General features: G+C 47.0%; 1 protein-coding gene across 3 annotated transcripts in view; it reads left to right on the top strand.

Annotated features, from left to right (window-relative positions):
• The window catches only part of ANKRD52 (ankyrin repeat domain 52), a 387356-nt gene that overhangs the window by 234527 nt on the left and 130772 nt on the right, over positions 1-22057 (top strand). For all 3 annotated transcript variants that reach the window (XM_078686163.1, XM_078686164.1, XM_078686168.1), the window contains exon 19: positions 14028-14115. In XM_078686163.1, coding sequence (XP_078542289.1) covers positions 14028-14115 — 88 coding nt within the window. The remainder of the gene's footprint in view (positions 1-14027; positions 14116-22057) is intronic.

Here is a 22057-nt window from a genome sequence, read left to right on the forward strand (position 1 = left end):
CATCCTTAGATTGTTTTTTTCCGCCATCGGGTTCGGATGAGGATCGAAGCGCTCCGGACCGACTTCAACAAAGAAGGTTATAACCGGCGCGTATTCCTTTCCAAATCGACGGTATCGTTATCGAACGCGACTTCACTCCATACCGACGCGGTTCGAAGGACGACGACTACGAGAAACTCGACGTAGTCCAGCCCGGGGTCCATGGAAAGGACTCCATTCAAAAAATGTCCAACGTGTGGTGCTAAGTTCCCACACAAGGACCTACACGAGGTGTGCAACCTCTGCTTGTCCCCTGAACACGAATCCAGGGACTGTGAGGCCTGTGCAGCGTTCTCGTCAAAATCGACGAGCCCGAAGACACGAGGTATCGAGAATGCAGTCACAAGCAATCCCGGAGCTGTTCGAGGACCAGCACCCAGAAGAGGAGGAAGAAGAGGCCGACGAGGCGGGGTCAGAAGCGGACGAGTCCGACGTCGAGGAAATCGACGTCCAACAAACCGTGAGTGACGACGTCCCTTTACCGAAAAACAGACCCCGCACGGTGTCGACCCCGCCCTCGAGCCCGGTCAGACAACCGAAAAAAGTTTCCAACGCCCCGCCTTCGAGCCCGGCAACGAAACAGAAACCGAAACACTCGGTCCCCCATCATAGTGGTTCCGGTTCCGATAAACCGACCACATCGACACCGAAGCACCAGGTCAAGGAAAGCTCGAAGTCGAAGCAGTCCATGTCGACACCGAAGCACGCTTCGGCGCCGAAAACACCCTCGACACCGGGGACATCTTCGATACCGAAGAAGTCGGATCCGAACAAAACTTCGGCACCGAAAATACAAATGGACATTTCAAAGAAAAAACACCTTTCGGAACCGAAAACTGCGGTACCGACACAGGAACACGGAACGGATCCTAAACAAAAGACTTTGTTTATTGACCCAAAGACTGGCAAGGTAGCCACAGAACTACCTAAAAAGAGGAAACATGAACATTTGGACGACAAGACTCATCCAAAGAAGAGAATGGGGACGAATACAACTCCTCCCCCTTCTCCCAAACCTCACACACCATCTTCGCCTCTTCCTCACAATAGGCCAGATATTCCTCCCACACGCCCATCTACACCTACAACAGATGGAGAGAGTGACACAGGGGAGGGGGGACACCCTGGGGATGATGAGGACACAATCCCAGAGGAGGCAGACCCATGGGAAGAGTATAATGTGGGATCAGGTAATGATACCGACCTTGAGTCATATCCCTCAAAACCTTCACCTCCTGATGACAATACTGGGTTTGCACAACTCATTACTAGAGCAGCAACATTTCATAAGGTAGACCTACATACAGAACCTCAAGTACAGGACTTCTTATTAGAAACACTACCTACTGCACAAAGAACATCAGGAACACTACCAATGCTTAAGGGCCTTCTCAGTCATACATCAGAGATATTCAAAGACCCAGTGAGGGCTAGGGTATTGAACCCAAGAATTGATAAAAAATATAGGGCAGCTCCAAAAGACCCAATATACATTAAGGGGCAAATTCCTCTAGACTCACTAGTGGTCACAAACGCTCGCAAGAGAGCAAACTCTTTATCTACAGGAGAAGCTCCACCTCCTGACAAAGAGTCTAAACTAATAGATGCCTCTGGCAAGAGAGTAGCATCTCAAGCGGCAAACAGTTGGCGCATAGCTAATACGCAAGCACTACTTGCAAGGTATGACAGAGCGCATTATGATGAGTTAGAAACACTCATCAAACATCTCCCTAAAGAACATCAAAAGAGAGCAGATCAACTTATACAAGAAGGGAAGTTAATTACTAACACTTCAATAAAGTGCGCCCTAGACGCGGCAGAAACTGCGGCAAGGTCGACAAACACAAGCATCATGTTGATGAGACATGCATGGCTCAGAGTGTCAGGGTTCAAACAAGAGGTACAAACATCGTTACTGAACCAACCTTTTGATGGGAAAACACTTTTTGGCACAGGGACAGATGAGGCCCTAGAAAAGATGAAGAAGGATACAGAAACGGCTAAATCAATGGGAGCATTGCAACAGCCGACACAAAGAGGTTCCTTTCGTAGATCCACCTATAGAGGAGGATCCAAAAGTACAGGTACAAACCAACAGCAAACCTCTTTTACACCTACATCACCCAGAGGTAATTCTAGAGGTGGATACAGGGGTAACAACAACAAGGGTAGAGGTCGCGGAAACAACAACAACCGCAACTCTCCAACCCCAAAACAGTGACTTCATAGAGCTTCCCCCAGACCATATAACACCGGTAGGGGGACGCCTATCACAGTTCCTACCTGTCTGGGAAAACATCACATCAGACAAGTGGGTAAGACAAATTATCCAACATGGTTATTGCCTAGAACTCACAGCTACCCCACCAAACATCCCCCCCCAACAGCGTCCAATGAAACAAGATCACCTGACACTATTAAAACAAGAAGTAATATCACTGCTAGAAAAGCATGCCATAGAGAAGGTTCCACAGCACCAACAGGGAACAGGAGTATACTCCCTATACTTCCTAATTCCCAAAAAGGACGGGTCTCTAAGGCCAATACTGGACCTAAGACCTCTCAACGCATACATAAATTCGGAACATTTCCACATGGTCACGCTCCAACAAGTACTTCCTTTACTGAAGAAAGGGGACTTTCTTTCTACACTGGATCTAAAAGACGCTTACTTTCATATCCCTATTCACAAAGCCCACAGGAAATGCCTCAGGTTTGTGGTAGAAGGACAACATTATCAGTTCAAAGTCCTTCCATTTGGTGTCACGACGGCACCAAGGGTGTTCACAAAATGCCTGGCAGTGGTAGCAGCTCACCTAAGAAGACAACAAATTCATGTCTTCCCATACTTGGACGACTGGCTAATAAAAGCCAGATCGCAAGAGGAGTGTCTGCAAGACACACAAAAGACAATTCAGCTACTACACCAGCTAGGGTTCACGGTGAACTACACAAAGTCACACCTACAACCAAACAAGGTTCAACAATATCTGGGGGCTACTATAGACACAGAAAAAGCCAAAGTGTACCCCAACCCAGTCAGGGTCCAAGCAATGCTTACAATCACTCAGAGATTTCAGCCACAACACTCACTAACAGCAAGAATGTTCATGCAGCTATTAGGCATGATGTCATCCTGCATACTGCTAATACCATATGCAAAACTACAAATGCGTCCGCTACAAGAATGCTTAGCGACACAGTGGAATCAGGCTCAAGGGCAGATTACGGATCTGGTGTTGGTAGACGACCGCACACACCGCTCTCTGAAGTGGTGGAACAGAACAAACATTATCAAGGGGCGGTCGTTCCTAGAGCCAATTCCACAGGTGACAATAACAGCAGACGCATCGCTCACCGGATGGGGAGCACATATGGACAAGTACACAGTACAAGGAAGGTGGAGTGTGCAGGAAAGAACACTGCACATCAACTATCTAGAACTACTGGCAGTGTTTCTAGCATTGAAAGCCTTCCAGATACATGTTATCCACAAAGCAGTCCTGATCAGAACAGACAACATGACAGCAATGTATTATATTCAAAAACAGGGGGGGGACGCACTCTCTCCAATTATCCAGACTAGCACAGGAAATTTGGAGATGGGCCATTCCTCAAAACATCTATCTGTTAGCCGAACACCTACCAGGAGTCCAAAACCAGATAGCAGACATCTTAAGCAGACAGTCGGAACAAATACACGAATGGGAACTGCACCAACAAATACTGCAGCCATTCTTCCAAAGATGGGGACAACCAGAGATAGACCTATTTGCCACTCATCAGAACGCAAAATGCCAAAGCTTCGCGTCCAGGTACCCACATCACCTGTCGCAGGGCAATGCGTTATGGATAAATTGGTCCAACAAATTTGCATACGCTTTTCCCCCTCTCCCACTAATCCCATTAGTGGTCAGGAAACTGCAACAACATTCAATGACCATGATACTAGTAGCACCCACGTGGGCAAGACAGCCGTGGTTCACCACGCTCTTGCAACTCTCACAAGTGCCACATCAAAAGCTACGAATTCTACCCATGCACCTTACACAGAACCATGGAGAAATAATGCACCCAGATCCAACTCAATTGAACTTAGCGATCTGGCTCCTGAAATCCTAGAATTTGGGTACTTAGATCTCCCCCCAAATTGCATGGAGATAATTAAACAAGCGAGACGTCCAACCACCAGAGCATGCTATGCAGCTAAGTGGAAGAGGTTTGCTATACACTGTACTATTAACAATATCAACCCTCTAGACGTATCAACAAGGGAGATTATTTGCTACTTATTACACTTACAGCAATGTAATCTAGCGTACACATCTATCAGGGTACATCTAGCAGCTATAGCAGCATACCTACAAAACAGGCAGCGCATATCACTGTTCAGAGTACCAGCGATAACAGCATTCATGGAAGGTCTTAAAAGAGTCATTCCACCAAGATTACCACCTTCCCCAGTCTGGAACCTCAACGTAGTACTCACCAGACTAATGGGGCCACCCTTCGAACCTATGCATAGGTGCGAAATACAATTCCTTACATGGAAGGTGGCCTTCCTTATAGCCATTACCTCACTCAGAAGAGTAAGTGAATTACAGGCATTGACAATACAAGAACCATTCCTACAGTTACACCAGAATAAAGTGGTTCTTAGAACAAACCCAAAGTTCTTGCCTAAAGTAATTTCAGCATTCCACATCAATCAGCCAGTGGAATTACCAGTCTTCTTTCCAAAGCCACAGACGGTGGCAGAAAGGGCTCTACATACACTAGATGTTAAAAGAGCCATTTTGTACTACATAGAAAGAACACAAGACTTCAGGAAAACTAAACAACTATTTGTAGCATTTTCCCCAACACATAAGGGCAATCCTATCTCTAAAGCAGGCATCGCAAGATGGATTGTAAGATGTATACAAATATGTTACATTAAAGCAAAGAGAACATTAACTGTTCCTCCTAGAGCTCATTCTACAAGAAAACTAGGAGCATCTATGGCATTCTTAGGGAACATTCCCCTAGATGACATATGTAGAGCAGCAACTTGGTCTACACCACATACATTCACAAAGCACTACTGTGTTGATGTACAGGCTGCACAACAAGCCAGAGTGGGCCAAGCTGTATTAAAAACTCTATTTCAAACAGTTGCGACAGACACTGGTGACCACCGCTAGGGAGGTAACTGCTGTACAATCTATTCATAAATGTACCATCTGCAGCCCATATGCCTCGAACGGAATATGCTACTTACCAGTATGCATCTGTTCTTGGCATAGAGGGCTGCAGAGTGGTACATGCCCTCCCTGCCTCCCCGGAAACCTGTGTCTGTCCCAACATTATCTTATTTAGATACATTTACATGGGCATATCTTTATGTACTATACTACACTACTCCATCTAACCCTACTATGGCAAAACAATCTAAGGATGGAGCCGATGCCCATGCGCACTAACACCGAGAGGAGGAGTCACCTATGACGACAAAGACTTCTCCAGAAGAAAAACAAAGTGCAATCATCCGAGCCCAACACCAGATGGCGATCTATTCATAAATGTACCACTCTGCAGCCCTCTATGCCAAGAACAGATGCATACTGGTAAGTAGCATATTCCTTGCTGCAGATGTGGGTTGAGGTCGGAGAGGTCTGGGAATCCGGGTCTCGTCGGGCTCTGAAGTCTGGATCCTGGAAGGAAGACGACAAAGGGAAGCCGCTGGACGCTTGATGGTGCCTGCTTGTGCAGGGTGGACACTCCTTGCCCACAAGGGAGATTCTTCAGTCTTCTGTGGAGCAGAACGTCGAAGTCCAGAGTTTCTTCTTGTAGAATATGTTCAGGATAATCTGATTTGGAATGGGACCAGCTCCTACCTTTATCCTGCTAAAGGGGGCTGCACTACTGACTAGGTCCCTCCCCTGGGTGGGACCAGGAAGGGGGGTGGTTACACCCCCTATCCTTTGTCTGGTTTCCCGCCAGAGCTGGGGCTAGAGTGCCCCAGCAACTGGTTTGAACTGGTGTATGCACAGGGCACCTTGTGTGCCCCAGGCATGTCTCATTCCTTTCAAGCCTACCCTACCCAATACACAAAATCCTGTCTGGGGTGGTGCTAGCACCTCCCAAGGCAGGAAACACTTTGTCCAAGCCGCCCTCGCTGGAAGGACTCCCAGCAGCAGCAGGTCAGACTTGTGTTTGTGGTGGCAGCATCCATTTTGTGATGCCAAGGCTCGAGTTAACTTTAACCGGGTTTCTCAGTTACATACATGTCGTGTCCCTCTAGAAGAGTGGAATGCTACCCCCGTCACCAGAATTGGCGAGGGGGTAGTATTCCAATTCGTATGACACCTTACTCGACATGTTTTGATAATGTTATACCAGAGTTAGCATTTAACCGCAAGGATTATAATGCACTTAAGAGTATATGGTATAGCGTTATCATGGAACAGCTATTAGGACTTGGTTCCGCAAGCTGCAAACGGGCTCAGCTCATGGCAGAGCACCATCTCACATAATTCCAAGCACTCTGCCTTCAGGATTGATAAGGCCTGCCGTAGGAGTGACTGATAGGAATATATGTGTCCATTTTAGGTTTAGATATAGGGAACTATATCTAAAGCAAAGGGTGATTACACCACCTTGCCCCAGCTGTCGTGCAGCCAGTTGTGTCCGTTTTGGATGGCCAGCCAGGGGTGGCATAATACATGCTGCAGCCCCTGGTAGGCCCTGGGTACACCTATGCCCTGGGTACCTAAGGTACACTGTACAGGGCCTGATAAGGTGACTCAGTATCCAATTAGATATGTACCTAGGGTACATGGAGTCCATTTTACAGAGAGAGCAGGATGCCTGGGGTCCTGAATAGCAGGATCCCAGGCTAACTAAGTCAAAAACCAGCAAAACACTAGGCAAAAAGTTGGGGGTAACCATAGTCAGATATCCACCTTCCTACACAGGACAACAATGTGCAATCATCCGGACCCAACACTAGGCGGCGATCTATGCATAGATATAAATGTCAGCAGCCCTAAATGCCAAGAACAGATGCATACTGGTAAGTAGCATATTCTATATATTCACTGAAAAAAACATAGGTTTCAGGCCTTATATAGTTAGGAATTAGCATTTAAAAAACCTTTAAAATTCACTCAAAAAACTATAAGTTTTAGGGGTGTTATAGTTAGCTGGACATTTCACTCATACAAAACCATTGAAATTGCTCCTATATAGTTAGTTGTACTAACTATATTTCGCGGACCCGCAATCCACTGCTGATAATGTCACATATTACATCATTCATGACATGGTCAGTGACATCACTGATGACATCTCAAATGACATCACTGATGACATCATCCAGTGAATGTGGTTTGCTTCGTTATTTAAATATGCATTGTATATATAGCAATTTGCATTGAAGAATGAGTGGATATATAAAAATAAATATTTGGATGGTGGATTTAGTAGCAGTGTAATTGACTGTTTACTTGACCAATTTATAGTGTCTCACTAAATATAGTGGATAGTGACTAAACTGTGTGAATATCTGTATCACTTTGTCAGTTGTTGTGTAAACTGGTTCTCCAGTTGGTTACTAGCTATGTGAAAGTCTGTATTAGTTATTGATTAGTCAACTGAGTATTTGTATGGGAGAGTGAATGTGTGTGTGGTTCGGTGGGGGGGGTGTGACTGCCCAAAGATGTGTGAATAGTTGATTCACTAGATATATGAAGTTAAAACTACATGTTCTAACAGTTGTTTGGGTGAGTGAATATCTTTATGGGTGTGGTGATGAGCAAATATATTTCTCAATGGTACATGTCCAACAAACTAGAAAAATAAAAGGCAGTGTATATGTCAGTTGTTGTATATTAATAAGTATACATAAGACTCAATGATTGTGTGAGTGACTGTATGGATAACTTTATACTTGTAATAATGATTTTATAATTCACTAAGTATGACTTACTATCTAAATGAATAGATGAAGTTGTGTTTGTATAAGTGTGTAGCTAAGTGAATATGTAAGTATGATCCATTGTTTGCATAAGTGATTAGGATGATTTCATATGTGAATAGGATGTGTGCTGGTGTGTAATGTCGATTTAGGTGTATAAGTATTTTTGATAGTGTTCTATTGTTCATTGACTGCATGTATGAGTGAATCTACAGGTAAATGATTAGATGTGTGTATGCATCTAAAATCACTGAGTGGGTTTTTAGATACTTGTATTGCTGTAACAATGGATTCAAATATGATACTCTTTATTTTACAAAGAGTGATGAAAGATTTTACTAGTGTATGAAAAGGTGTATGTGATTGTCACGTGGATGATGTCATCAGTGATGTCATCAGTGATGTCATTTGAGATGTCATCAGTGATGTCACTGACCATGTCATGAATGATGTAATATGTGACATCATCAGCAGTGGATTGCGGGTGCGCGAAATATAGTTAGTACGACTAACTATATAGGAGCAATTTCAATGGTTTTGTATGAGTGAAATGTCCAGCTAACTATAACACCCCTAAAACTTATAGTTTTTTGAGTGAATTTTAAAGGTTTTTTAAATGCTAATTCCTAACTATATAAGGCCTGAAACCTATGGTTTTTTCAGTGAATTTCAAAGGTTTTTTAAATGCTAATTCCTAACTATATAAGGCCTGAAACCTATGGTTTTTTCAGTGAATTTGTAAGGTTTTTTAAATGTTAATTCCTAACTATATAAGACCTGAAAGCCCACCAGGAATCTCCAGTATGCGCCAGGGGACTGCATTGCAGAGAGGTGTAATGAAGCCACGCCCCTTTTTACACCTCTCTGCAACGCAGCCCCTGTGCATGTTTGAAGAGGGGGAACTAATTCCCCTTGCATACTGGGGGCCCCTGGGGGCCAACTAGCCCACCTTGAACCTCCAGTATGCGCCAGGGGGCTGCATTGCAGAGGTGTAAGGAGGCTATGGCCCTTGTTACACCTCTCTGCAACGCAGCCCCCTGGCGCGTTTGCAGAGGGGGAACTAATTCCCCTTGCATACTGGGGGTCCCTGGGGGCCAACTAGCCCATCTGGAACCTCCAGTATGCGTCAGGGGGCTGCATTGCACAGAGGTCTTTTTACACCTCTCTGCAACGCAGGCCACTGGTGCGTTTGCAGAGGGGGGACTAATTCCCCTTGCATACTGGGGGTCCCTGGGTCATATCTGCCCAAACGCCGAAATCCGAACGATTGAAAATGACTTTTCTTGAGAAACATTTGGATTTGGATTATCATGTCCTATACTTTGGAATTTTTGAAAGACTGACTTTGAGGATGCTATAAATTACTCAAGTCTGCCCGAATTGTGTGGGTAAAATTGATACCTAGTCACTTTGAATAAGAATGTACTTACATCTCGTCTAACATTTGGAAGAAATATCTAGTTATATGACAACAGGATACCGACATAACTTGAAGGAAATAAGAACGCCCTGAAGAAGTTCTGTTGTACAGAACGAAACGCGTCAGCTGGCTGTGGTACATAAACTTAAGGAAAATAAAAGCATTTGAATATACACCAAGATTCAGCGCTTCAATAAGGACTCTAAGTGATATGATTTGATTGGACTTATTGTGCAAGTGGTGCTGTGCCAAACTTTGGAATATTCTCCACTACTCTCTACTACTTACTCTCTACTACTCCACTACTCTCTAATACTCACTCTCTACTACTCATTCTCTACTACTCACTCCCTACTACTCACTATCTGCTACTCTCTACTACTCACTCTCTACTACTCTCTCTCTACTACTCTCTCTCTACTACTCACTCTTTACTACTCACTATCTACTACTCTCTACTACTCACTCTCTACTTCTCACTCCTACTCACTCTCTACTACTCTCTCTACTACTCTCTACTACTCACTCTCTACTACTCACTCTCTACTACTCTCTACTACTCACTCTACTACTCACTCTCTACTATTCTCTCTCTGCTACTCACTCTCTACTACTCTCTACTACTCACTCTTTACTACTCTCTACTACTCACTTTCTACTGCTCTCTACTACTCACTCTACTATTCACTCTACTACTCTCTACTACTCACTCTCTGCTACTCTCTCTACTGCTCTCTACTACTCACTCTCTTCTCTCTACCTCTCTACCTACATATACATATATGCATACATATGCATGTTATTTACATGAAAGTTTTAAAAACACTAATAAAAGCGAAGCTAAAAGCCACCTCATTACAAACAGAATGGCTTTAACTTAAACGAGGGCGAGATCTATTGCATTTTCAATGCTTGTTTACTTTGGTTCCATCAAGAAGGCACTCAGATGTGTCACACATTTGCCATGAATTCTGAATGTTAGCACTCTAGTTGCTCAGTAGATCACTGTAGTAAAGCTACTGCTCACCAGGGAAGTCTGCTGCGAATCATACTTTCTATGGCAAAATGAACCCCCTCATTTTGTTCCTTTTTAAATTAAATGTTTTCAGACTTACCACTTCATTCCAATCAAGATGGCTTCTGGTGTGCCATACTTTTGTCATAAGTAAGACTGTTAGCGCTCTAGATGTTCTTTAGAACACTCTGGGACATTATGTCATTGAGTTATACTTGGGCTACATCTGGGTGATATTTGGGCTACATTTGGGCTCTTTTGTCTCTGGTGGCCATCTTGGGAGACAGCATGTCAGAATTTTTTAATGAAATAGAAGAGAATTTGGGAAGTCACTCAAAATGTGCCCAAATTTTTCTTTCTGCAGCACTTATCATACTTTCTATGGCAAAATATACCCCCTCATTTTGTTCCTTTTTAAATTAAATGTTTTAAGAGTTACCACTTTATTCTAATCAAGATGGCTTCAGGTGTGCCATACCTTTGTAATAAGTAGGACTGTTAGCGCTCCAGTTGTTCTTTAGAACACTCTAGGAGGCTGCAGTAGAACACAAAGGAATAAACTGACAGTCTCTGTCCTTGTTGGATGTACATGTTTTACTGAGAATGTCAGACTTCATGCTCACATGACTGAGAAAGATAATGTGAATTTACAGAAAATATGCTTTCAGTTTAGCTTATAGACCCCCTTCCAAACCACTGTGGGAAAAGCATGACATAATAGTTTTCTTTCAAACATGATTCACGATATCCCAGCAGAAAGCTTTTTCACATGGTAAAATCACCTTAGAACACACCACAATTCCTAAAATGAGTATGGTACCATCAACAAATGATTTATAATGTAACTAAAGTCCTAAAACCCTCTATTAACTACAATGCTTTTTAATGAGGTGCTATCATGTATATTGGTCCCAAGATGGCTGCCAACACTTCTTGGATGAAGTGCTGAAAGCCAATCAGATCTCACGATGAGATGTGTGGTTAGGCTCCGCCCAGATATATATGTGTTTTTGAAGTTAATTTTCATAAAAACCACTGGAGCAATTTTCACCAAATATCGCAAAGGCACTTCTGCGTACCAGTCCCTACAATTTTGCCACGTTTGGTGTAATTCCGTTCAGCGGTACGGGCTGTAGCCTTGTCAGAACGTCCTATGGAAATTAACATGGGGAAAACACATTTTGGGACCCCCCTTTTTTCTAAGGCCCCTCACTTCACGAATCCCCCCGAAACTTTCAGGGAAGGAGCGCAGCGGAGCTGGCCAAAATTTTGGAAAATTACACCCAAATTCCTCAACCGGCGCCAAAGTTATTCCCAATAGAATGTTGCGGATTTCCTATGGTAGCTAGGTCCTAACTATATATACCTACTGGCTATCGCCAGTAGGTAATATATATATATATATATCCATATTCATATCCTCTAAGGGTAGCACCTGTAGTACCCATTGCAAGAGACTGACATGGCCAAAGAGTACCAATTGGGTTTTGTAATGCAGTTTAGTAAAAGAACATAGTTCCTGGGTACCTGTTTGGCAGGAACCCAGGGCACAGTCAGTCAAAGTACATCAGCAGTTTTGGAAAAAAGTGGGGGCAACCATACAAAAAGAGGACACTTTCTTACAATGGGGGATTCTTTTTTCAGCAAAGAGGCTGTAGCGTGGCACCGGAGGTTGCAGGAGAAAGACCAATGACAGCAGAGGTAAGTAGAGATGTAGGGAGTCGTAGGGGGCACCGTTGGTTCGTCTCACCAAGACCCGGGGGGCTGTGGGTACATTTCGACGTCGTAGTCTTCTTACCAGAGCCGGTCATGGTCAGAGGGAGCTTCTGGATTCACACTGCAGCTGTCGTTGTGGAGATCAGGAGAGGTCAGCCAATGCTGGACACGAGGTCTGGATCGTTGGGGAGACTTCACTGCACAGTTGACCCACTCAAACTCGGGCTGTGGACGTCTAGTGTTGAGTGGACAGGAAATTCAGATCCGCCTGGAACCGGGTTCTTTGGAGGTTGTTTCTTCTTGGACATGTCCGCAGTCCATGGGAGATTGGAGTCTTTTTCAGGGTTGTTGGAGGCTTTCAGAGGTCGCTGGCTGCAAGACTGGTCGCAGGTTCACGGAAGCTGGACACAGGCCGGTAGAGCTGGGTCCAAGGTCGTCGGTGTCTTCAGTCTTCTTTCTTCTTAGGCCTTAGCAGATCTAGTTTCTAGGTCTGGGGGGGGGCACTTTAATACTAAATTTAGGAGGTGTTTTAGGAGAGTAGTAAGTAGGGCCAATGGCATTTTAACGGGGTGACTACACTCTCTATAATGCCACCCTCATTTGGGAGGTGGCATTGACCTAGCCCTGATTGGAGGAGTCTTCCCATCTTCAAGATGAAGGGTACTGAAAGATGTGTTTCACCTCACCTCCCCCACCTTAGGGGTTGAGTTGGTAGATTTGGGCACCCCTATTCTTTTAAGTTTTCCACCCCAAAGTGCGGCATAAACCAGGGGCTGCTATCTGCTGCTAGCATCTGAGGGTAGGGGTCGCACTACAAAGGCGGCAGGCCCTCAAAGCTCCACTCTTCGGGCACTGACCCATCCCTGGGAAGGAGGCGTGACACCTCTCCCCGGGTTGTGCATTGTTTCTGGTGCCAGAGAGCAGGGCTCTCTACCTAGGGGTCCAGAAACATGTCTGGTGGTGGCTGGCTGCCTACAGCCGGTCCGAGACCACACCAGGGTTGGCAGGTTTTCAAGGGGCACCTCTGAGGTACCCTCTGGGTACATGGCACAATAAACCCCACACTGGCAAGTGGGGGGATTTATTGAAAGGAGTAGTTTGGTACCAAACACTCCTGTGTTTAGTGAAGCCATTGTGGTGCTGTGGAACTACAGTTGTCAAGTTTCCAGCTTGTGTACTCTCTATAGCTTCACTGGCACCATATTAGGAAATGGATCCCAGTATTGTAGGGGCATATCTGCTCATGTAGATATGCCCTCACCTGTGGTATAGTGCACCCTGCCTTAGGGCTGTGAGGCCTGCTAGAGAGGTGACCTACCTATGCCTTCAGTCACTGTTAGCTGGCATGGCACTCAGGCAGGGTGTGCTGTCGACTTTTGTTGTTTTTTCTCTCACAGGAGCATGCAAGCTGCAAGGTCAGAGGCATGGTCCCAGTGAGGGGGTGTCCCAAGGGACCCTCTTCAGCTCCCAGGCCCTAGGTACCCAGGGCACTATTTACTAGGGACTTACAGGCAGTAGAAGTACCAATTGGGGGTTTGTTCTCAGGGAAGAAGCACTGGCAGAGGGGACCCTGTGCACTACTATTGAAACCACATCAAATCTAGGCAAAAAGTGGGGGCTAACCATGCAAAAGAGGCACTTTCTCTCAGTGTCTGTAACTAGCCTGTTGATGTGAGTGCAAAAAAAGAGACTGGCGAAGACAGCTGAGATGCTGCATCGACAAATACATGTAACCTCTAATAGTGTCCTCTGACATTAGCCTGCAATGGAGCTGCTCCCTCCCTGTGCTCTTTTTCTATCATGTATTCATACTTTTGGTAATATCCAGCTGGCTTTTGTGTGTCCCCTTTGTCTAATAGCTTTCTGTTTTTTCCTGACAGCTGCATACGGGAACACAGACTCCCTGCATCTGTTGATTGATAGTGGAGACCGTATGGGTACCACCGATGTGACGGATGCACATGGCCAGTAAGTTTTGTATCTTTTTGTAGGTCAAGATTGAAGAAGTTGAAATGTTTGCTATGTTTACCTGCCACTGTATGTACTACACACAGTTTATGTAAAATAAAATTTGATAAAATATCACAAGGTAAGGACAGTGTTACTTCATGTCCAGTATGAAAAGCAAGCCACCACTAACACAGAGTCTGCGTTTTGGTACCATGAATCAGATGCCATGCTTACTGACGATGATTATATTTTGGCTGTAATCTTTGTTTCTTGTACAATTTGAGGATGGGCCTGTCCCAAAAAGTGAATTTAGTGCACGGTCTCTCTTTCTTGTGATACAAGAATAGCTGGCTGATCGTTTAATAACCACAGCTCCTCAGGTCATAGCCCAAGCCTCCACCATAGCATCCACTCTGCAGACAAAGTTGCACTTTATAAATCACTGGAAGGCTTACATTACATAATTGGAGCAGGAAGCTCACCTGGCTGGGAATTGCGATCTAAAAGCTTGGGTTGAAAGGAGAGGTGTTTTTTTGCTACTTTTAGGACAGAAAAATATCTGTTAGAAGCGCTTCAAATAAGATGGGTTTTCTATTTGACAAGGTAATCGAACATTCAAACTAGAGACAGTGCTGCATGTCAGTCCAGAAAGACTTCATTAATTGTTTGTGTGGTATAATGGTGTAGAGAAACATCCATAATTAATTTGCCATTTAATTCCAGTGGTCTCATAATCAAATCAGTTCATATATTTTAATGGCACTATTAACCTGTGTGCATAAATGTGAATATTGATAAAAAAATAAGCCAAGGTATGACACATTTCTCAGGGCTCAGAAGGCATGTCTTGCCTTGTAATCTTACTGCTTATTAGGTTTTCCTATGTTGTTTTCTAAGCAATTCATTTGACCAGGTTTACTCTCTAGCAATTTTAGAGGGATGGCTTTGCTTAAGGGATTAAGATGTTGGTAAAATGGTCCACACTAAGTATGAGCAAGTTACCACAATAGTGGTGGTGTCATTTCCAATTTCTGCTGTTGTCTACTTTATCGATTAGTAGGTAGCTAGGTGTCCTTTTGCAGAGACCTGTGAAGTATCCTTGCCTCTCAAGTTTAAAAACAGTTTTTTTGTATATCTTGTTCATGGAAAAAGAATCAAATCCAAAACATGGAAAAGGGACATGAAGAATCTTAACCCCTCTACCCTGCCTCCCCACATCGGCAATCTCCTCCTTCCCCCTTCAGGTGCCTCGGATGTTCAATCACTGACTGACCACTACCTTGAATCTATGAATACAATAGTCAATGAAGTCGCCCCATTGCAACTGAAGAGAGTCTCCACCAAAATTTCTAACCCCCGGGAGGCGTGGCTAGCGGCCAACATGGCGACAGCTTAGAACGAGAGCTCCTGAAGGCACTTTGGCCTAATCATTAATCCGACACTCTTATCCGTGACATCACCCACCCGAAGCGGCGGCGATCGGGTCCGGGGTCGGAGCGGCACCACCAGGTAGAATTCTGGCTGAAACCAGGGACCGGAACCCGCCGAACCACACACTGGCGCGTTGGGGCCTGTAATTGGGAAGGAAGCAGCGGCCTCGAGTGCCCCGCAAGCCCCGGCGGAAGTGAGACCGGGCCGGCCTGGAGAGGGAGGCACTGCCCGGCGCCCCACCGGAAGCACTCAACCGCCCAAAACTTGCAGCGGAGGCGCCCTCTGAGCAGCGGCCGACGACAATAGCCCCTGCTACACCTGCCGGTGTCTGTGTGCGGCGGCAAGCTGGAAAGAAGCGGACACGGAGACGGAGGAGAGGCGGAGCGGCCACGGATTACGGAGAGACGGTGAGCCCCCCCCCATGGGAGTACACGATCAACCCAAGTCATCCGGGGCTCACGTCTGACAGATCCGACAGGGAAAACTCACCTGGCTTGCCCCCCCCCCGAGATAGTGCATCTGAGTGCACGAGTGAGAGGCCGACTGCGGAGAAGGCGAGGGCCCCCGGGGGACAGCATAGAACGGCATCAATACGCATATAAACGCGGGGATAACCGGCAGCACCCGACAACGTGGTACAATAGTGGCTGTCCTGACCCGCTCACAGTAACACGACCACAACAGCCAAAATAAGAGACACCCTGCCAAGACCTCGACCACATCTTTAACCACAACGCCATAGGGGCACGTTGAGAGACTTAAATGCAACTGGTATGGTACTCCGCCTGGCAGCGTGGCGACCGACTGAACCCTAACCGAGAGACCTAACGTGAGTCCATCCTGCCCACGACGCAACCAGTGCCTGACAGCGACATAGTGCTTTACCCGCTGGAAGTAGAGGATTGAGGCACCGCAGTCGTTACGATCACTACAGCAGCCTTCCAGACGGCGACAGCGCAAGGACACACAGGTACTAGCCGGAGGCGTCCTGCACTAGAGTCGGTGTGGCGGCAGTGAGGGGGTTAGAGGGACTTCTGCCCAGGCGAGCATAATATCGGAGTGTACACCCACCTACAGTCCCCTGACCTACGTGACGGAAAAAGGAGTAATCATCCTCAACAGTCCACGGCACAACGAGGGACGGCCCCGATCTCCACAAGTCGCGACGCCATGGCGGGCAAAGGCACCAGGAGTGGGTCCACACAGGCCAAACTGGACAAATTTGCATACAGCCAACACGGACAATCACAAAACAATGGACGCAACTCCACGGGTGCTACCCCGGCAACAGAGGGGACCGCAAAAATAACGCTGGAGGACATTATGAACACCCTTACTGAAGTCAAAACAACAGTGGGCTCCATTTCCTCTGAAGTCACGCTACTACGTGCGGACTTCCAAAAAATGGCTGAAAGAGTATCCCAGGTGGAGGTGGTCACGAAATCTCTGGTGGAAGACACGTCCGAACTACAGATAGCCATGGAACGCATGGAAAAAGTCACCAAACTCCTGCAGGAGAAGTTGGACGACCAAGAAGGGCGTTCTCGAAGGAATAACGTACGTATCCTTGGACTTCCGGAAACGGAAGGGAAGGAGGCCATGGACCTCTACGTCGAAGACCTCATCAAGAACAAACTACAACCCAAAGGACTATCCCACTTCTTTTCAGTGGAAAGAGCACACAGGGTGCCAGGCGGACCCCCTAAGCAGGGAGCAACACCGAGGCCTGTGCTGGCAAGACTCTTCAATTTTAGAGACAGGGATGCAGTCCTACAAGCAGCGAGGGTCTCCCCACCTGTTAAGATTCAAAACGCAACCTTATCCTTCTTCCCGGACTACACGGCGGAGGTAGCCAGACGCCGCAAATCATTCACGGAGGTAAAAAAAACACTACGAGACAGGGAGTTGCCATACTCCATGCTATTTCCCACCAAGCTACGGGTAGTAGCTGATGGAAAGACGTGGTTCTTCGATACACCAGAGGCTGCCCACGACTGGCTGGAGGGTTGGAGGCAAGTGGGGCACCGTCACCGTCCACGCAAAGATCGGACTAATCACCGCAACGGCACGCAAATGGACAGCCAGACCAACCATCCATCTCATCAAGATGACACGGCGGCAACGGAGTCCGACTCGACACAAGATCCGCTGACTCTGGGCGAACAGCACTGATCTGAAGGTTGACTACATATGAGGAGACCTGGGGGTGCCGCAATGGACCTTGGACTTGGTGCAGTTAGTGCCTGAAGGGGCCTCACCAACCCCACAAGCAAGTAAGATAGTTGGGGAAGGACTAAAGCACTCTGCGAAGTTGGGGAAACGGGCGGGATTTTGTCCGTGGAGCAGGGGAGCAGGGAGGGGGGATGGGGTTACAGTTTTATTGTTCACGTTTTTGTTTCTGGTCATCACTCACTTCACACGTAATGCTACCACCCTAGATAGTGGCATATTCCTAGCCCTCATCGCGAAAGGCACCAACACGTTGCTCCCGACACTTTTACAACGACCTCATGGCCAACCCACTTCAGGCTGCACCCACTGAGAGTGCCACGGTAACGGTAGGGGTGCCCCCTTTGCGCATGCTAACTTGGAACGTCAGAGGCCTGGGAGACAAAATAAAAAGGGGCCTGGTACTGCAGGCTATTAAACGTCAGAGCCCGGATGTGGTTCTGCTCCAAGAAACACACCTTGCGGGGACGACATGCAAAGCGCTCGATAGGCGCGGATATAAAATGGCAACGCATGCAGATTTCACTTCTGGGTCCAGGGGGACAGGGATACTACTAAAAAAGTCGTCGCCCTTTATACTTACACAACATGCAACAGACGACCAGGGACGCTTCGCAGCGATACATGGCCAGTGGGAGGGTAAGCCGCTTAATGTGGTATCGGTATACATCCCCCCGGCACTGCACTCTATAGCGTTACCTGCACTGGGTAAATTCCTCCTAGACCTCCCAGAGGGTGACACAATCATTGGGAGTGACCTAAACGCAATCATGGACTCGGCGTTGGACGCCTTTCCCACCAGGGTCCGCTCAAGAGGGACTACACCACTCCCTGACTTTTTGACGCGTTAGGCATTGTGGATATATGGCGGCATCTGCACCCCGCAGCGACCCAATACACTTTTTACTCCGCCGTCCACAACAGCTTATCTCGCATAGATTACTTTCTGTTCCTGGGGGAGGGACTAAGCACGGTTGACACGATCGACATCCTATCCAGAGGCATATCTGACCACTCGCCAATCGTTCTCACCCTTACTACTAGAGAACAGAAATGCGCTAGGATCTACCCCATTTACCCAAATTATCTGAAAGTCCCTAAAATACGAAAGAAACTAAAACTGGCGACGACACACTACTTTGCGGAAAACGATGGGTCGGTGGCCTCACCATCGATTCTGTGGGAGGCTTACAAGACCGTCCTACGGGGGACTGCAATAGCAGCCATCACGGGACACAAGCGTGATTCCCGGAAAGATCTCACAGAACTAGAATTGGCACTCCACGATGCAAACGCGGCGCATATGACAGACCCTTCCCCGACTACGACACACACACTACAGCTACGGCAACAACAGTACCAGACCCACCTCAGGGCGACAGTACAGGGCTACATCGCAAACACTAAACATAGAATTTATGATGTAGGCGACAAGGCAGGGAAAATGCTGGCATGGTTGGATAGGAGGGAGGGAGGCGCGAGAGGAATTCAGAGACTCAGTAATACTGACGGCCAAATACTAACACACCCGGAGGACATAGTGCGCACTTTAGCACATCATTTTCAAACCGTATATACCCCAGATCATGTCGTCACTGCACAAATGGCAACAATCTCGCTAGCAGACATTGTCATCCCCAGCATACCACCAGAGACTGCGCAAGACTTAGAGGCGGACCCTTCGGAAGAAGAAATCCAATTGGCGATACAATCGCTACAATCGGGCAAAGCACTAGGGCCTAATGGGCTACCTGTGGAATGGTATAAATCAATGGCCTCAGAACTTAGTGGACCCCTACTGGGCATGTATTTGGAAAGTAGGGAGCGGACAGAACTGCCACTGGATCAACGCACGGCCACGATTGTGGCTATACCTAAGCCGGGTAAACCCCCAGACGAATGCACCTCATATCGCCCGATATCATTACTAAATGTGGAAGCCAAGGTGCTGGCTAAACTTCTGGCCAACCGTCTGATGCCGCACCATGCCGCACCTGAGCACCCTGATCCACCCCGACCAATCGGGCTTTATGCCCCATAGAAGTACGGCACTGAACCTCCGGAGGGTTCATGGGGTACTGGCACGGTCGCACCTCCTCACAGAAAAGGCGGTGATCCTCTCCCTTGATGCCAAAATGGCTTTTGACCTAGTAGAATGGGAATACCTCTTTGAGGTGCTTACACTTATGGGCTTTGGGTCGAAATATATAACCTGGATACGGCTACTCTACACTAAACCAGTGGCACAGGTAGTGTCTAATGGACACATCTCACCGGTGTTCCCGTTGGGCAGAGGTACCAGACAGGGGTGCCCTTTGTCGCCCTTACTCTTCGCGCTGGTGCTCGAGCCTTTAGCAATCCTGATCAGACACACGCCCTTATTTAAAGGCATTACATGGGAGGAGGGGTGGGAAGACAAGGTCTCCCTATATGCTGACGATATGCTCATTTACATGATTGACCCCGAAAACGGCATCCCAGCCCTGCTGGAAATTTGTAATACACATGGGGCGACGTCAGGCTATACCATGAACTGGTCAAAATCGGTGATCTACACGTTAAAGGGTCCGGCACCGAGACTACAGGAAAATTGCCCCCTGGCGGCGCCGGTGGCCTCCTTCAAATATCTAGGCATTATCATTGCACATTCTGAAGCAGATTTCTTCGCTAACAACCTAAAACCACCTCTGGATCGCCTACGCGCTGACGTTAAGCACTGGGCGACCTTGCCCCTCACCCTCCTGGGGCGGGCAGCCTTATTTAAGATGATGGCACTCCCCAGATTTCTGTACATATTAGAAAACACCCCACATCCTGTCCCTCCGCGATACTTCAAACAGATTGCGGCGTTGGTCTCCAACCTCCTCTGGAACAATGGTCCAGCGCGAATAGCCTATGACAAATTGGTGAAAAGTTGGTATGAGGGGGGGATTGCACTTCCCAACATTCAGCTATATTACTGGGCAGCTCAACTTAAAATAATTAACCAATGGATCCACACCCCGAGAAACGACCCAGCGTACAGAGCAGATTGGGCACAATTAGGGACAGACTCCATGCTATCGGTACTGTATAATAAACCGCAGCTTAAAAATCTACATGGCCCGACACGACACACAGCAACCCTCTGGCATATAGCACAGGCACGACTGGGCTGGAAAGGAAGAATTACCAAAATGACACCATTATGGGACACAAAGTCACTGGGAAACCTTAGAGCATACAAGGGGTTCGCGCAGTGGGACTTGATAGGTATCTCCACGGTGGGGGACCTTTGGGACAAAGACACAGTAATACCATTCCCGCAACTCCAGCAGCAGTATGACCTCAGACCCACTGAAACATTTAGATATGTACAAATTAGGCACGCGCTGCTCCAGGCAATCCCACCGGGCACTGATCTGCCGGATTCCTCGCCACTTGAGGACAGACTATTGACAGACTGTATGCAGCAGAGCGCCACGTCCCTCACTTACAAAAAACTAATCAACAACTTAGAGGACCCCACGATAAAACTTAAGGAACGATGGGAGGGGGAAATCGGTATGATGGATGAGTCGGAGTGGAATGAAGCCTTGGCCTCCCCAAGAGAGGTAGGCATCTCGGCCAAATTTAGACTGGTGCAACTAAAAATTTTACATTGCATCTACTACACCAGGACACTACTTCACAAAATACATAGAGCGCCCAATCCCTTTTGCTGAGAGGTTGCGGGGAGGAGGGGACACTGCTCCATACACTATGGGACTGCCCACGAATACAGGAATTCTGGAGGCAAATAATGCGCACCATATCCCAGACACTTAAGGTTTCCACTATACCAGAACCACGTAAGTGCCTTTTAAACGTATGGGACCCCAATGACCTAGACAGGTACGGAATAATCTGGGCCACGCTAGCCATGACAGCAGCTAAACGTGATATTGCACAAAAATGGGGGGCTCCGGACGTGCCCACTGCAAACAGATGGGCTAAAAACATGGATATCCTGATGGTAACGGAAAGAACTGTGTATGTCCTTCGAGCTGCCCCCCGCAAATGGAACAAGATATGGACAGCATGGAATGTTTATAGGGGTGAGATCTGTGAACCCTTACCAGAGGGAGACGAACTGGATTCCGAGGGGGAGGAGGAGTGATGGATAGGGCTAGGGAGGTATGCTTCTCCGTGTTAAATTCAGCAACGTGTTGGAATAACTTGCATGGGTGAAGACACTGGGACAAGGAAACCTGCTGATGAGAAGGGAAGTGTGCAACATAATTCAAAGTGATGACACAAGGTTGGGGAGGGGGGGGGAGAC

Source organism: Lissotriton helveticus, chromosome 1_1 (genome assembly GCF_964261635.1).
Source record: "Lissotriton helveticus chromosome 1_1, aLisHel1.1, whole genome shotgun sequence".
NCBI classification, from domain to species: domain Eukaryota; kingdom Metazoa; phylum Chordata; class Amphibia; order Caudata; family Salamandridae; genus Lissotriton; species Lissotriton helveticus.